The sequence below is a fragment of the Haliotis cracherodii genome, unplaced genomic scaffold (genome assembly GCF_022045235.1).
Source record: "Haliotis cracherodii isolate W230 unplaced genomic scaffold, xgHalCrac1.p SCAF_2, whole genome shotgun sequence".
NCBI lineage: Eukaryota > Metazoa > Mollusca > Gastropoda > Lepetellida > Haliotidae > Haliotis > Haliotis cracherodii.
This window is the reverse complement of record NW_027266275.1, coordinates 31,148,139-31,165,945: the sequence shown is the minus strand read 5'-3', so window position 1 is coordinate 31,165,945 and position 17,807 is coordinate 31,148,139. Positions and strand designations below refer to the sequence as shown.

The 17,807-nt window shown below is 40.8% G+C and overlaps 1 protein-coding gene and 1 pseudogene across 1 annotated transcript in view; one reads left to right on the top strand and one right to left on the bottom strand.

Moving 5' to 3' along the window:
• LOC139467976 (polycystin-1-like) overlaps positions 1 to 6,918 on the bottom strand; it is a 62,571-nt gene extending 55,653 nt beyond the window's left edge. The window contains exons 1-2 of the mRNA XM_071249600.1: positions 6,844 to 6,918; positions 6,724 to 6,754 (exon numbers count right to left, since the gene is read on the bottom strand). Of these exons, the coding sequence (XP_071105701.1) occupies positions 6,724 to 6,754; positions 6,844 to 6,882 (70 nt within the window). The 5' untranslated portion in view covers positions 6,883 to 6,918. The remainder of the gene's footprint in view (positions 1 to 6,723; positions 6,755 to 6,843) is intronic.
• Positions 6,919 to 10,419: 3,501 nt separating this feature from the next.
• Positions 10,420 to 16,330, top strand: LOC139468995 (glutathione peroxidase-like; annotated as a pseudogene).
• The last annotated feature ends 1,477 nt before the right edge of the window (positions 16,331 to 17,807 follow it).

Sequence of the window (17,807 nt, the reverse complement as noted above, 5' to 3'; positions counted from 1 at the left end):
AACAAATGGTTAACTCAGGTTAAAAACCAGTCAGTTCTGGTTGCTAGAAATGTAGAAACCTCGGTTGACCCAGTCACTCAAATTTTAATAATCGATCACGGTGTGGTTTGGGTGTTTCGAAATACTTAGAGCGAGTGAGTATAGTTTTACTCCGCTTTTAGCAATATTCCAGCGATATCACGGCGGGGGACACGCGAAATTGGCTTCTCACACTGTTCCCGGGTCTTCGGTGTGACGAGCGAACGCTTTAACCACAAGGTTATCCAAGAAGAAGTTCAAGGCCTTCAAGAAGAAGTTCATTAAATATGAATAAATAATTCATGTGACATCATTCTATCCATGCCTACCCTAGACGACTACCAGAGGGCTGCCAAACTTTGGAATATGTACACACATTAAATAGAAATACCCAGACAAGTTACAAACAAAGACACAATCCCCCATAAAGTTTCCATCGTAATTATAAGAACCCGGCACATTTTCAGTGGACCCTGACACAGTGAATTACGCAGCGTGTAACTATTTGCTGCGGTCTGCGTGATTTACCGCGATTATGTCATGGAGATACAAAAACGCGTGTCGTATTTTTCGCGAATACGGGCTTTTGATATGTTTCTTTGCCATAAATAATACATCGCTGACGAGAAGCCAACGCACAAGCGTAACCAACTATTAGTACAGGGGGCACGAGTGGCCCAGCCGTTTAAGGCGCCGCGATTTGCTGTTCAGAGTTGCGTCTCTTGGGCACGTCAGAACCATATGATTGTAGGTTCGAATCCCGGCTCGCCCCGATTATGTTTCTAGGTTTGTCAGCACCATACCCGTGCTCGTGGGTTTCACCGAAGTGGTAAACGTCTGAGACCTGCATCACTTTGGGCTTTCCTCGGGGCGGTCGGGTAGCCTAGTGGTTAAAGCGTTCACTCGTCAAGCCGAAGACCCGGGTTCGATTCTCCACATTGGTGCAATGTGTGAAGCCCATTTCTGGTGTACCCCGGCGTGATATAACTAGGATATTGCTAAAAGCGGCGTAAAACCATGCTCACTCACTCACTTGGGCTTTCCTCCCACATTAAGCTGACACTGGAATACCGAGTGTTAAAAGCGGCGTTAAACCCAACTCACTCACTCACTATTTGTACAGCTATTCGGATTTCACTATTTAACTGTCACCGTGATATAGCTGCAATTTAATTATCTGTGGCGGCAAATCATAGACTTGTCCCTCCTACACTACGTCATGGTGAAAGTCCAGACTCGATTATTTACAGATCGCTGTCATACTGCTGGAATATGAGTGCTGAGTGCGGCGTTAAACAACAAACAAAGCTTCGAATATCACAGCTTAACACTATGTTGATAATTTCGAATGTCTTTCCAAATGTATATTTATAATATGATGTCTTAAAGGGCAAATAGAGTCAACAAGCATCTTTTGATACTTTAGGGCATACTTAATCACAAATGCTTGACCAAACTTTAATTGAAAACAAAAACAAGACGGAATTAGCGGAAAACAGACGGTAAAAAACGACAGGCGAAATCGTCCCCGAAACGAAACATTCCACCACTGAGGGGATCCCCTTACTTGGATTAAACAGGTTCCCGGTGTTAGACGCGCTGCGCAATTTCAACGATCATGATTATCGGGCAGACGTCCTATCGGCCTGCTTCAGCCTCGAATTATTGCATACATTAAGCCTTTTTCTGTCTGCTCACCCACTTGTTAACCGTGTCCAAAACTTCTATCACTTTTAGCAATATTTTAGCAATACCACTGCGGGGGACACCAGAATTGGGTTTCACGCATTATACCCATGATGGGAATCGCACCCGGGTCCTAGGCGTGACGAGCAAACGCTATAACAAGTAGGCTACCAGACCGCCCCTATATCACGAAGTAACAACACTGAAGTTGCCTTCAGTTGTTTACTCAGGGGATTAATCCCTGAATGGGTATTTATTGTGTGGAATAGTGCCGCGGGCAGCGTGTGTTTTATTACCCAAACAGGATGGTAATTGTTATTTTAATTATTCACAATGTCAAGATCAAAGGTTGTTTCACACGTTCAACAATGTATGCAATGTTGTTATTTTTGTAGGATTAACAGATATAGCAAAAACAGTATATTATAAAGACTAAGAAACACAAGATAGATAAACGCTGCAAAACATATCAGCCAATAAAAACAGTTGTCGCCGCTGCGTCGGTAGCTTTAGTCCTAATTGCCCATGACTTTTACATCATCTTTCATCTTTCGTTTCAAATCCATTTCCACTTTTTTACTTGCTCGAGTTGTTAAAATAACACTCGATACCCATTGTTTAACTAGATTGGCGGATTAAAATATTCGCAGGACGACGACCTCACTTTTTGCTAATTTGTTTTCATACGACACAAGGGGTCGTCGTCCTGAGAATGAACCTAGGAAAGGCCCGCAAATAAGTTTCTTTTGGAAGCCGATTACTGAGCGTGTGATTTCAGCACTTTCACTTGGACATTTAGATTTTGTGTGTGTGTAGCTGCTTATGATTGCCCCGGATTAATACCGATTTTAGAGGACTAGCTCACTGAGATACCATGCCGCAGTTTAACAAGGAAACCACATCCTTATTTTACAACCCTTCATCCCTAGGCGTGGTAACAAGAAGTATCATCTTCTAACGCCTCCTGACTCGACTCGGTGAGGAATAGTGAAACCTGATAGGGCGAAGGCTAGGAAAATAGTGAGACTTGAGAGCAAAGAGGAATTGTGAAACCTAATAGGGCGAAGGGAAATAGTGAAAATTGAGAGGAAGAGGAATGTTGAAACTAATTGGGCGAAGGGCAATAGTGAAACATCAGAGCAAAGATAAATGTTGAAACCTTAGGCCGAAGGGAAATATTAGAACGAAGGGGCGATGAAGAGTCATGGAACTAAGGGGCGATGAGGAGTCATGAAACTAAGGGGCTATCAGGAGTCATGAAACTAAGGGGCGATGAGGAGTCATGAAAATAAGGGGCTATCAGGAGTCATGAAACTAAGTGGCGATGAGGAGTCATTAAACTATGGGGCTATCAGGAGTCATGAAACTAAGTGGCGATGAGGAGTCATGAAACTAAGGGGCGATGAGGAGTCATGAAAATAAGGGGCTCTCAGGAGTCATGAAACTAAGGGGCTATCAGGAGTCATGAAACTAAGGGGCTATCAGGAGTCATGAAACTAAGGGGCTATCAGGAGTCATGAAACTAAGTGGCGATGAGGAGTCATGAAACTAAGGGGCGGTGAGGAGTTATGAACTAGGTGGCGATGAGGAGTCATGAAACTAAGGGGCTATTAGGAGTCATGGAACTAAGGGGCGGTGAGGAGTCGTGAAACTAAGGGGCTATCAGGAGTCATGAAACTAAGGGGCTATCAGGAGTCATGGAACTAAGAGGCGATGAGGAGTCATGAAACTAAGTGTCGATAAGGAGTCATGAAACTAAGGGGCTATCAGGAGTCATGAAACTAAGTGGCGATGAGGAGTCATGAAACTAAGGGGCGGTGAGGAGTTATGAACTAGGTGGCGATGAGGAGTCATGAAACTAAGGGGCTATCAGGAGTCATGGAACTAAGGGGCGGTGAGGAGTCGTGAAACTAAGGGGCTATCAGGAGTCATGAAACTAAGGGGCTATCAGGAGTCATGGAACTAAGAGGCGATGAGGAGTCATGAAACTAAGTGTCGATAAGGAGTCATGAAACTAAGGGGCTATCAAGAGTCATGAAACTAAGTGGCGATGATGAGTCATGAAACTAAGGGGCGATGAGGAGTCATGAAACTAAGGGGCTATCCTAAGGGGCTGTCAGGAGTCATGAAACTAATTGGCGATGAGGAGTCATGAAACTAAGGGGCTATCAGGAGTCATGAAACTAAGGGGCTATCAGGAGTCATGAAACTAATTGGCGATGAGGAATCACGAAGCTAAGGGGCTATCGGGAGTCATGAAACTAAGGGGCGATGTGGAGCTATGAAACTAAGGGGCTATCAGGAGTCATGAAACTAAGGGGCGATGAGGAGTCATGAAACTAAGGGGCGATGAGGAATCACGAAGCTAAGGGGCAATGAGGAATAATGAAACTTTAGGGCAAAGGGAAAAGTGAAACTTTATGTCGAAGGGAATAAGTGAAAACAAAGCAACGAGAAATGGTGAAACTTCAGGGCAAAGGGGAATAGTCGAGCGTTAGACCGAAGAGGAATCTTGACACAAAATAGCTAAGAGAAATACTGAACCGTTAAGGCGAAGGGGCATAGTAAAACTTGTTGGAGGGTGAATGCGTGAGTATGGTTTTACGCCGGTTTTAGCAATATTCCAGCAATGTCACGGCGGGGGACATCGGACATGGGTTTCAAACATTGTGCCCATGTGGGGAATAGAAACCCGGGTCTTTAGCATGACGAACGAACGCTTTAACCACGAGGCTACGCCACACTTGTGGGAGAAGACAAATAGTGAAACTTTAAGGCGATGGGGAATAGTGAAACTATATGGTGAAGGGGAAAGATTGAACTATATATAGAGCGAAGAGGAAATGTGAAATTTAAGATATCCCGGAAGAAAAGAACCTATAAGTTCTTGTTGTCTAAATTAAAAGGAAATGGCTATCATGATCAGTACTTGCACTACTTTTCAAAAGTTATGCATTTAGCACTGCGATTAACATGCCTTCCTAACACTCAATAGGTGAACACAATAATGAAGAGATTGATAAGAGGATTAGGAAAGGGATACTAATATTCACTTAATAATTCACAAATATACAAAACCCAAACAACACAACTGCAACAGAAATACTAATTGTGGTTTTCCCATGTTCATTTAGCATTAATGCAACATTATGTTACATTTCGCACCATGTAACAGAATAACCGATTCCATATGTAAAGTTTGCTGCAGAATAGTGGTATTAACATATGTCAATTTTCTCTGGAACTGAAGATTTACTTATATGTCAGTTCAGCTGACTTTGTAATAGAACATAGGTGGTTTATGTAAATACAAAATTACATCTACAAACAGTTGCAGTGGTGATGCGTTTAATATATGCCGACAAAACAATATAGGATCAGATGAAATCATAAAAAAGGTGTAATGACGATAAATGTCCGTAAAATTAATTTCGTCAAAATATTGCTGGCCATTCGAATATCCATTCACAATAAATCAGCTAGCCTGTCATGTGTGGTACGGCCCTACACCATGACGATCGCCCCATATCGATCATGGTCAAGAATTGTTGCCCTGGCATTGAGCTCGCCGCTACGTCACCAACAACGTTTTCTGCCATCTGTGAATCGGAGGCAAAACCTTGATTCGCCTGTCAACATGGTTTAACACCATTGGCGCACAGCCCGTCCCTCGTGTTGCCCTCCCATCACAACCTGTACAGCCTTTAGTAAGCTGTTAGAGTCACACCCTTCACAGATCACCTTGCTTTCAGGCGGGCAACATAGAGTCGTTTGGGAACGGTTGCAGATGACGAAATTCGCCTACCTCTTATTAACGGAATTCTCTATTGATAACAGGAGCAAATTTGAATCTATTGCGTTGTGCAATTAATGTCATGACAAGATCTTGACTTAGTGTTTTTTAGGCCTGCCACGCCCACTTCTCATTATAACCCCACCCGTTTGACGGTGCTTGTCCCAAAGTCAAGAAATGGCACACTTTTTGATTTGACAAACATTTGGGCAACTTGGGATATTGACGCCCCCCCAACTCCCCACCCTCTATCGAACCCACAATTTTGTCTGTTCATTGAGATACTGCCTCAGAGTCAGTTTTAAGCGAGTGCTTAGCTCAGTTGTATCAGTGATTGTGAGTTCTCCCAAAGGCGCATGTACTTTGGCTTCTTTGTGAAAGTGCAGCAGGTACTGTCAATGCGTGATGGGAAATTTCGTTATGATTAGATGTTGTGTTCAGATGCAAAGCTACACCGTATTGTAAATGTACGCCCCAACGACAGCTACATTCAAATCAAGAGTTCCCTTAATGTTTTGTCGGTGGCATATTATATCATAAGTTGTATATCTAATTATGAAAGATTTGGAAATTAACAACGATTTATTACTATCACATAAAGATTTAGTCAATCTTTCATAAGTTATTTTAGAAAAAACAACATATTCCTAGAAATGCATTAAGGATTATCATTCTCGCGTCTCTCTTTTAAAAGAAAGATACAGAAAATAGATATCTTCTCGGTATATATATATAACGGTATACATAACAGAAAAGTATACGTCCTATCCGTTACTTCAATGCTAAAAGTTACTTTAATATTACCACTTTTCTGTATATTCAGTAAGTCCTTTACTTTGGTATTCATATATTCTACTAAAAAGAAGTTAAAGAACAGTCAATTCTTTTATTACTATAGTTAATCTGTCATGTTAAGCCATTAATAAGACATAGACAGGAACATCAATATTTTAAATATACTAGCTATATTTCATTTTTCATATATTTTAATGACAAGTCAGAATTACTATAATTTGTAATTTCTTTTTAAATACGTGATGTATGTAAACAGTTCATTTAAAACATCACACGATATCAACAAGAACGTAGAAATTAGGTCATAAAACATTGTTGAAGCTCCACTGAACACATTTACACATGTCAACCATTGCACCACAATTAAATCGCGACAAAATTTAAACATCAGTTACATATCCCGTGGGAGCACAGCGGTCTATTCTACTTACTTGCGGACTGGACTTGAGTTGCTTGTAGTACCTACAAAAAAATAGTACGTATTATTACTGCACATCACTTCACACGTTATCCGTATAAAAAAATAACTTCAATATTCCAGTCGTACTTACCAAAGATACAAGAAGTAGTATCATTGCCCCGTCCGCCATTTGCACATTATCAAGTAAGTATTGCAGGGTTGAGGGCGAGACGGGTACAGGCAGGTGAATTGGTGACGTCACTGGATATGACTGATATCTGATTGGTTCACGTGACCTTACCAATGCCAGCAGAGCTTGACAATTCCTCGCTTAAAGACACAACATGAATTATTAATATTGTGACGGTATGTTTCATTTATATAAAAAAGATAACAGCATTGGTCGAAGTTCTTGAGTGCAAGGTATTGAAGCAATGTCCGACATTACGCTAATTGTTACTTCCACGGGATTGGCATAAAGTTACTAAAGTCTATTTCTGTAATAATATTTGGTATTGATTATGAATTGATTTTCCACTTATAAAACAGACTTGTAAATAGTCAATAATCAAGAACGTCGGCGCCAACTGATGGAGCGGTTCTGCAACAACTTGTCTTCACGCTGTGTGGAGTATTGACCGCAAATGCCCTGACACCATTAACAGCCAAACTCTACACGGGACAAACACCACCGACCTAACTTCAATCCCACAAAGCACCGTCGGCTCAACTACACGAAAACAACCAGCCCCATTAGAACAGTGTTCGCAGTCATCCTAACAAACGGAATTGATTAACGAGTTTATTTTCCTCTGTTATATTCTTTTAATCTTGTTCCTTCGAACAACATCACTGCTCGAAATGACAAAATATCCCCAAGGGAGCAGAACGATCGATATAATACAGCAATCATGCCATGGCGCTTGATGTCGCTGGTCATATGGTTGTCAAGAAGTCACCTTTGTAAGCTGCTTTCTACATCAACAATTTACAGCTCTAAACATAGCGCCCAATATGCATGCGCCAGCTATGCTGGCAATTTAAAGGATTATGCTTGAGCTGTGATAATATTCTTGGTATCACCTAAGGTATGAAAATCTGTATTGATGCTGGTTTGATCGTCTGTGAGTGATGCTGATCGGCTTGTTGATGCTGGAGGAACACAATAGCTGTTTCAAGAGCTGGAGCAATACAGTAAGCTGTTGCCTTGGTCACATGATGACATCAACAACTACTTGCTTCCCTTCGTTGCGATCAATCGCGGTCTTAAATGCTTTATGTTGGGACAATAACGTTATAAGACAAACATCCCATATACAGTACTCCTTCCATCATGTTAGTCCCACGTCGCCTCACAGGACATCCTGTATACTAGTTTAAGAGCACGAGTTATTTACATAGACCCAGGAACATGTTATGAACAATACGTTATCATATTTATCTACCGCCTGATCGATATCTGTGATGTGTTCAAATTTACAAGCACTGACGACAAGACGATGATTAGAGTAAAGATGTATTTCTGGATAAAAACGATCAGTTTGCACGGTTGAATCTTTATTTGATGAGAAAACTGACATGTCCCAAGTAATAAGAAAAATAACGAAGTGATCATCCAAACCGAAAAAAACCCAGCAATTTATGCATCACGTTTCCGTGTTCCACGTATAATTTATGTAGTTACGTTTTTTTAGTCTTCAGCAACCCATGCTTGCCGCAAAAGGCGACTATGCTTGTCATAAGAGGCGACTAACGGCATCGGGTGGTCAGACTCGCTGACTTGGTTGATGCATGTCATCGATCCCAGTTGTGTAGATCGATGCTCATGATATCAATCACTGGATTGTCTGGTCCAGACTCGATTATTTATAGACCGCCGTCATATAGCTGGAATATTGCTGAGTGCGACGTTAAACAACAAACCAACCAACCAAGTTACCGTTTTGATTTTCATACATACGTTTCACATAATGTCATGGCACCCTTCGGTTAGATAACCCCTCGGCTAAAGGAAAAGTCAGATACAAGATCTGAATGGAAGGCAGTGCTTTATTTCAGTGTATCTCCACAGATAACATCCCTAACATATATTACAATAATATCACATGCTGCAGTCGTATTCACAAGTCATATTGCCTTGTGTTAGCGCACGTATTACCATCCGTAACAGTATTGTCACATATAGCAATGTGATCACATATTACAGTATAATTTCAAATATCAGTATAACTACTTCATACACTGTTATCACGTATTTTAGTATTGTAGCATATTACATAGCCCTATATTTTACAGCGTTATGCAATAATGCACTATTGTACAGTACCACACGAGAGAAAACCATTTCCATGAACCTAAAAGCTGTCTGTTGTACGGTTGAGACTATATCATAAACATGTGTTTATGAATCACTATCAAATAGTGATGATACCAGGTGTTCGCGAAAAGGTGAGCGTGGCCTGTCCTGCCCGTGGCACCCATCACACACACACGCCAAGGCAAGTCAATACATCACCACAAGAAAACACATTTAGGATGGGTTGGTTTCATTATGAAAATATCAATATCAAGGTGGTTGACATCAAATGATGAATATCGTAGCTGGTTTAAATATCCAGTAGATTTCGATTGTCACATTCAATCAAGAAAGTAGCTGTAAGTATCTTTTATTTAGCAATCCATCTCTTCCACCTAATAACCCCCAGTAATGCGGGACGCTTCAACACACTTCACTAGACACTGATTTGAAGACTTACTTACGTTGGACGTAAGAATAACATATATGATAATCAATATACTCCTATTTTGTTGTGAACAAAGAACACATTTCCTCACAATGCCTCCGCTTGAATACTCACCAGTCGGTTCAATCCAAATAAGCTTAGTTTACGTGTCGATGTCGTATATGGTCTTAACTCTATCATGGAAATAACATATTATAGGTTACAGGACGGTGGTTATTGGTATGACTACTTGAATCTGCTAGTGTCTTGGTATAAGCACGCCCTAAGTTACCGTTGTCCCAATGTAAGCCCATTACGGGTGACTTGGTAATAAATAATCATAGGAAATCCCTCCCATCCCGTACTGACAGTGTTTTAGTATAGCCCCCTGCTGTCTTTGTTTAAGACCACCCCGTTCTGCCGATACCTCGATTATAAGCCCACCTCATACTACCAGTATCTTGCCCGTACTATCTGTAACTTGGTTTAAGACCATTCCATATTAATATTGTTATGATCACAGCCCGCCCCTAACTATCGGTACCTTGGAAAAAGACCATTTCATACTGCTGGTTTCTTGGTATAAGCCCGCCCCCGCAGAACACCGTGTTGGCCGTTCTAATCTTGTCTCCCTCAAAACATTGTCCTAATAATAGGACAATCATTTATAATTTGTTTATCACTCACTCACTCACTCACTCACTCACTCACTATAATAACCCGGGATTACTAGTGTCGGTTGGTTTAAAACATATCATGCCTCATATTTCCAAAGTGAATGACGCATCTTGTAACACTGCTCAAATTGTCCAAACATATGACGTCAACGACATCAACGCCACCGTTTTAACGTTAATACCACCAGCCTCGCGCGACATTAATATCCCATGCTGCACGACTGCCAATCACGCGTGCCAGGGCTAAATGTCCACCCATGATATCCTGGTATAAATGCATTAACCCTTCCACGCCGTCCCCGTCATCGGTCACTGGTCAGGCATGAGATGAACCCGCTCGTCGCTCTGCTTGTGACGGTCCTCGGGGGCGCTGTCCCGGGCATGGGGCAGTTGAACCCCACGGACCGCGTATCTCGAGTCACGTGCCGACAGCCCCCAGGGTCAAACGAGACCATCTATGACTACAAATTCCGCGATGTGTACAAGCAGAGGACGGTGAGGCTTGATCACTACAGCGGTGACGTCGTTCTAATTGTCAACGTCGCCACATACTGACTATGGACCAGACAGTACCACGGCATGAAGGCACTCCAGCAGAAGTTTGGTTCGCCTGGATTACGTATAATCGGTTTTCCATGCAACCAGTTCGGCAAGGTGGGAATTCGTTTCATGATACAGTGAAACCTCGTTAGTTCGAACCTCGTTATTCCGGAAACTCCGTTATCGGGATGATTACTGTTGGGCATGTGTGAACTACGGTGGCCCATAAGGGACATGGAGTCTGTTTTTCAATATTTTGATATTTCACTTACTTTCATCATTACCTTTTGCAAATTTTATCACATATTTGTCTGACAAATCGTGTTAATTTGCAAAAAGGTTACGATAACAGTAAATGAAAAATCAAAATATTGAAAAACAGACTCCATGTCCCTTATGGGCCACCGTATTTAACATATAGGGACATGGAGCGGACACTGGTTCGACTCCCTGTATGGATACAATGTGTTAAGCCAAATCTCGGTGTCAACCATCATGATACATGGGATGTCTCATATGCATATTTAAAATATCATTAATCATTAATGAACATTATACAATCATATCTGGAGCTTTATTCATTCAGTATTGTAGGCAATAGGCCCAAGATACAATGGTAAGACAGAGTGGCCTCCAGAGAGGTTGAAGCTTCGCTCGTCAAGACGAGGACACTGGTTCGAATCCCGTTAAATGTGTTAAGCCAATTTCATTTTTGACTGTTTCATGCTACCAGTAGAGCAGGAGTTGTGTACCTTTCTGTCACCTGGAGTCAGTGACACATGTATATTCATAAAACCTTCATCAAAATTTTGTTTGCCCTCCCTCCTATGGAATTGAGACCGAAAACTCTCTGGCATTGTCGTTTGTAATTTACTGTATCCGTTTTTTAGCGTGGCTAGCCAATAAGCGTTACGTGCTTTTTAAATGTTCAGAATTTATTAAGTCGATGATTTAACGCTAATTTTTCAATATTAACAAAATAAAAGGACCTTTACACGCGCAAGGCATAGTTTTCTGTTACCCATGGGACCAGGTGTATCATTAGGCTAGACTAACGATACAGGAATTCTGCAGTCTGTGAGCATAATAACAGAAGCATTGTAATCTAACCGCCCAGGTAATCCACCCGGTAATTTACGATGAGATCGATAATAGGAAACGCAGCGCATGAGAGAAATTATGAATGTCAATACTGACATCGGGAATATTTACCCATCTCCCTCAGACAGCAAACATCACAAATCCTTGTGTTTATGGACGTTTATTTAATCATGCGATGTGTGTAAATAAACAAGTTTTGGGGAGGAAAGTATGGGTATCGATGTTCAGGTGTTTTGAGTTTAGTATTATCACTATGTAATTGTCATATGTCAGACTAAATACATCGGCGCTTACGGTTATCGTAGTCAACATCCGATTTCGGATACAGCACTTGATAGTTTTGTATTAACAATGATATTTTTAATCAAGCAGATAACGGTAATGTACGGAAGTGTGTGGGACAGTATTTGAAATGTATAACTGTTCAATCAATAAACTTAACGGTCCTGACTAACATAATTAAAGTTAATTTTCCTCACCATTTATTCCGACATGACATGTTTGTGTATTACAACGATAAATTGTGGAAAAGGAGATTGATTGAATCAATACATACGTGACCACAAAATAAAGAAAAAAACCATTTTAGATTTGTTTTTGAGAGATGACAATGCAGTAAAACAACTTAATTCGCTAAGGGTTATTCGAAAATTCAATGTGCATAGTAGGATAAAAATAGTTAATGCATTAATTTTTTAAACATAACCACCAAGAAAACCTCTAAGCGGGTAGTCGTAAAAATAGTACGATGTATCTCTATTTGTAAAGTAAACTGTACATAGCCATCAATATAAATCGTGACCGATGATACATAATTAAAATGAGTCCGTATGATAATATCTAACTATCTGTTACTCCTACGGCTGGGAAGCACGGGTGGCCCAGTCGTCAAAGAAGCCGCAATTCGCTGTACAGAGTTGTGTCCCTTGGGCAAGGTAGGAACCTATGATTGTGAGTTTCAATCCCGGTTCTCCCCGATAATGTTTCTAGGTTTGTCAGCACCATGCCCGTGCGCGTTGGCTGCACCCAAGAGGTAAACGTCTGAGTCCTAGATCACTTGATGCTCTCCTCCCACACCAAGCTGACACGCCGTGATATAACTGGAATAGAGTTAAAACGGCGTTAAATCCAACTCTTACTCACTACTCGTAGACTGCGAAACGACACCCGCTGGAGATGAGGTGAAATTGGATGGGAAAATATGACGTCGCGTCCACTATTCTTGTACTTTCATAGCGACTTGCATGCACGTGTGTGACAGCTTTTTCTTGTCTGGAGTAATGCCGAGTTTACAGTGCTAGCCCACTGTGATACCAAGCCCAGTTTAACATGGACACCCCGCTCAGACACAGTATACTGGCGATCTGAGCTAACCTGTCCTCAGTTAACCCCCTTACTGCCCAGCGCTAGGGTTATTATGTATACACAGTGCATTATTCATTCTTTCTTCACTGCGTGGGGCGGTCGGGTAGCCTAGTGGTTAAAGCGTTCGCTCATCACGCCGAATACCCGGAGTCGATTCCCGACATGGGTATAATGCATGAAGCCCATTCTGGGGTCCCCGGCCGTGATATTGCTGGATTATTGCTAGAAGCGGCGTAAAACCATACTCACTCACTGACTTCTTCAAGGCGTAAAACATCATTTCTCACATTTTATAGATTAATATTTAATGAAAGGTTTTTCCTTATTTGTTATTTATATCGGAGAATGGTAACTAACTAGGTCCTGAATGCTCCTATATTATGTATTATTCAGGAGGAGCCTGGAGCCAATGGTACTGAAATCATGAACGGTGTCAGATATGTTCGACCTGGGGGCGGGTTCGAGCCTAACTTTCCTCTCCTGGAGAAGGTCGACGTGAATGGAGACAAGGAGGCCCCTCTCTATACGTATCTAAAGGTAAGATTTGATAGTGCAGATGTTCGTACATCCTTAATACACTTAAGGGATAAAACGTCTGTTAAAGGACACAAAACCCATATCAGGGAGTTTATACAAGACTACCTTGGAACTAATTAACCTAAAGTCAGATAAAAAAATATTCTTGTTTATCATGCTTTGTTTATAACTGACTTGGTGGAGGAAGGGGGATGTTTTTAGTGGGTTACAACAATACTAAACCAAGCTTAATTCTAATGCACCACGTGAGCTCTTCTGGCCACGCCCACTGTGGAAAGTGTGAGCTTTGCAAAAAGTTAGAATCTGGTGCAAGAACGAAATCTGACTTGAAAAAGTCGTTTTCTGACAGTAGGTGATTAATGATATCAGGGACGGGGGGCATTTTTGGAGCGGGCGATTCATGAGAATCATTTATTTTGATAATTAATTGTAACAGAAAAAACTACGTCACCAACATCCATGATAGAAGTAGCCATGCACATACAATGTACATGCATTTAAAAAACATTCAATATGCATCTAATTACATGACATGCTACATTTGCGACATTGATGTTTTTCACACCACGAATAACCACCATCGCTCACTGTGCATGTAATTACTTAGTTTATATAAATTTAGTATTTAGTTTATATATTCGTTCACCTTTCACCGGGGGCACGGGTGGCCCAGTCGTCTAAGGCGCCGCGTTTCGCTGTGCAGAGTTGCGTCCCTTGGGCACGCCAGAAACCTATGATTGTGGGTTCGAACAAGTGACGTACATGTACATGTACTTCTATGAGAGGCATTTAGAAGTTGGAGTACGAAGTAAGGATAAGACTTAAGGATGAACAACTTCTTTATTACAATTAGGTGTGGGTTATAACACCGTTGCTTGATAACGGCGTTAGAACCTACACCGAAACGTCGCTCCTAATTGTAATAAAGAAGTTGTTCATCCATATACCTTATCCTTACTTCGTACTCCAACTTCTAAATGTACCCTGGAGTGATGTATTGGATAAATGTAAAAAAGAAAAAAGAAAAAGAAAACCAGTATTACAAATACCAGTAGAATAATAATAGTATGCACAAATTAGCAGCAGCTCTGTAGTGAACAGAGGAAAACAGTGAACATGGAAAAACAAATCACTTATATTTTGATAGTCGACAACGTTTGATCTTTCCTGGTGTCGTTCGTGCTGTTTGGTGTGCAGTCTGTTGGTTGTCAATAGTTACAGTTACAAGTGATGGACAAGTTTCGTTATTCGATATACATAATGTACACCCACTAGTACACCCAGTTAGACCTTCTCACCCATTGTGCCTTGCCATTACGTGTCTTGATAGCTTCCACGCCTTATTACATTGTGGCAACTTAAATGGGCATATATGAGCAGGAAACATTCGGAAAATAGGACTACAATACCTAGGGTGTATTTATGACCAAAGAAATTTTTATGACCATTTTACAATGACACCAATTTACACATCGTCCTAGCGGCATTACAAATCGTTGGCGAAAGGTCAAAATATGTCGAAAGGGTAAACGGTACAGGACAATTCTGTGTTATTTTGCGATTAGTAGAGAAGTAAGTCTTGGAAAGGCATTTAGAAGTGATACACATAAGGAAAAGAAGTTATGGATGTCAACTTCTTTATTATGAGGAACAGAACGTTTCGGAGTATATGCCTGATGAAGGAGTAAGCATATACTCCGAAACGTTGTGTTCCCCATAATAAAGAAGTTGACATCCATAAATTCTCTTCCTTAATAGAGGAGTAGTAGAACGTTGTCGATAACAGTGAAGTTGATGACCAATTACTACTTTACTATTGCATGAAACTAATGGCAACAATGCATGTAATAGTTCATGGTTGTCGTTGGCATTGCCACTTATCTCATCGATAGGGTTAGGGTAATATTTATTGTTTCACGTCAATATCATGTAAAACGTAATATTGAATTCCTAAGCATTTAACTTGATTGTAGTAGCCTTGCACTACTGTAATGTCTGTTCATTTATGGTATGTGTTATTTAATTATTTTCAATTGGATAAATGTGACGTGAATTTATTTCTTCTTCTTCTTCTTCTTCTTCTTCTTCTTCTTCTTATTATTATTATTATTATTATTATTATTATTATTATTATGTAGTGGTAGTGTTGTATGCATGATCTTGATGTAAGCCAAAGTGTCTAATGAATCTAACATGCATTTATGTTTGTTTTGACTTAGGGGCCTTCCTTAATTACAGCTATGTTGTTATGGTTGTCATCTTGGCTGTGTGAATAAAGGTTCCACCCCGAACTCCGTCGTCCATCCTAATTAAGTGTGGATAGCATAGGGTACACTAACACTTTGACCCTTGCTTTCACAGTGAAGTGGTAAAACGTCTAACGCCACGCGCCTAATTTGGCTTTCCTCATATATTAAGCTGACACGTCGTTAAGCCTATTCATTGTTTTTAATTTCAGAAATATTGTCCCACAACATTCCTGCAGTTTGCGAGCGACATCTTTTACACGCCCCTGAGGGTGGGTGATGTGTACTGGAACTGGGAGAAGTTCCTCATCGGGCGGGACGGTCGGGTGGTCAGTAGATACCATTCAAGCCTTGACCCACTCGACCAGACTCTGATTCAGGACATCATGCAGGAGCTTAAGAAGCCAAGCCAAGGCAACGACTTTCATGGAAACGTGTGGTCTCGGTAATGAAATATTGGGGGGAGACATTCTTCACAGATGGAGAAGGTTTAGTAGGCATGATGAAAAGGATAGGGAGGGAGGGTGGGAGGGAGGAGGTTTTCATCAAAGATCATCATTGTATAAATTGATTTAAATTGCCGGGCAAACGAAAGTATACATTCATGTTAGCTGGTGGCTATAAATTAAACAAACAAAAAATGGTTATTCGACGGTGATATATTTGATACGGGTATCATAGTTGTATTTTTGGACCTTACGTTTGTAGTGTTTCGGCGACTGTTTTCAACCTAGTAACCTTTTGATAACATATATACCTTTTTGGTCAAATGCATTTTTCAAGTATATATAGTTTCTTTGGCCCGGCAGTTTAGGTTATTCATAGGCACTGTGTTACTGTTATGATTGGGACAATTTGGTGAGCAATAATGATGGGACAATCAGAAACAACGATGTTGTGGTCGTTCTTGACGTCGCCAACCAGAAGTGAAGGTGCAACATGGCGCTGTTTCCGGTAGGCTAGCTCAGCATATGTGTCACATGATTCTATAAAAATGGAAATTAAGCTTTTTTGTGTTCGTATTTCTACGATTTCCGTTTCAGTAGCGCTGTATTGAGGGTTCAGTTACGAAGGAGCCAATTCCTTTTGTTCTTTCAGAATTGAATATGCATAATAGAGTCACAACCGGACACATATTGATTATGACGAAGAAGTGACTGCGTTTGGTATCGATCCCAAAGTGATTGCACAGAAACATATATTTTAAGCTACAACGAAGACCTAACGACTGTGATATTAACATCACAATCATACAAATCTATACTCTCAATATCACTTCAGCTTATCAAGTTGATTGGTAAGTTCTGAGCCTCATAATAAAAGACTTGACCTGAAGACTTTAAAATTATTAAATTTAAAAAGATGTCCCCTTCCACGTTGACACACTTCTGGGAACGATGTCCTTCTGTCCTAAAAGTTCTCCTTATCTGCTTTGGGGTCATCATTCGAGTCGAAATGAGTTCTGGAGTTTAATACACACTCATGGAGACATGGCAATGATTGACCTGTGGACTGGCGCATAGCCCTGATGGAAGAGCTCATCTTTTTCAGCTTCCAACGTCTCTTGGTTTTAATTTCATCCCGCAGTATGCTCCATTTATTGTCTGGCCTTTCGGAATACAATCCACATTGCTGACATCCTCCGCATTCTAGAACAAGGGGTACATATACTTTCAAGCTGATGGGACAATATTTTGCTTGTTTGGTTGTGGTGATGTCAAATGCTTCCGCTGTTTCGATTTTGTTTGGACTCAGGAATAGTAAAAAACGGTTACAAGAACCTTTCTGGATCAGCTTCAAACAGAACTAGACTAATATAACGAGACGTTGTGCCTGGAGCGTTTTTTTTATCAGATGTCATTAACTATAGAACCAAACGAGTTTCTTCATACTATCTTCATTGCCAAACGTTTCGATGATGATGGA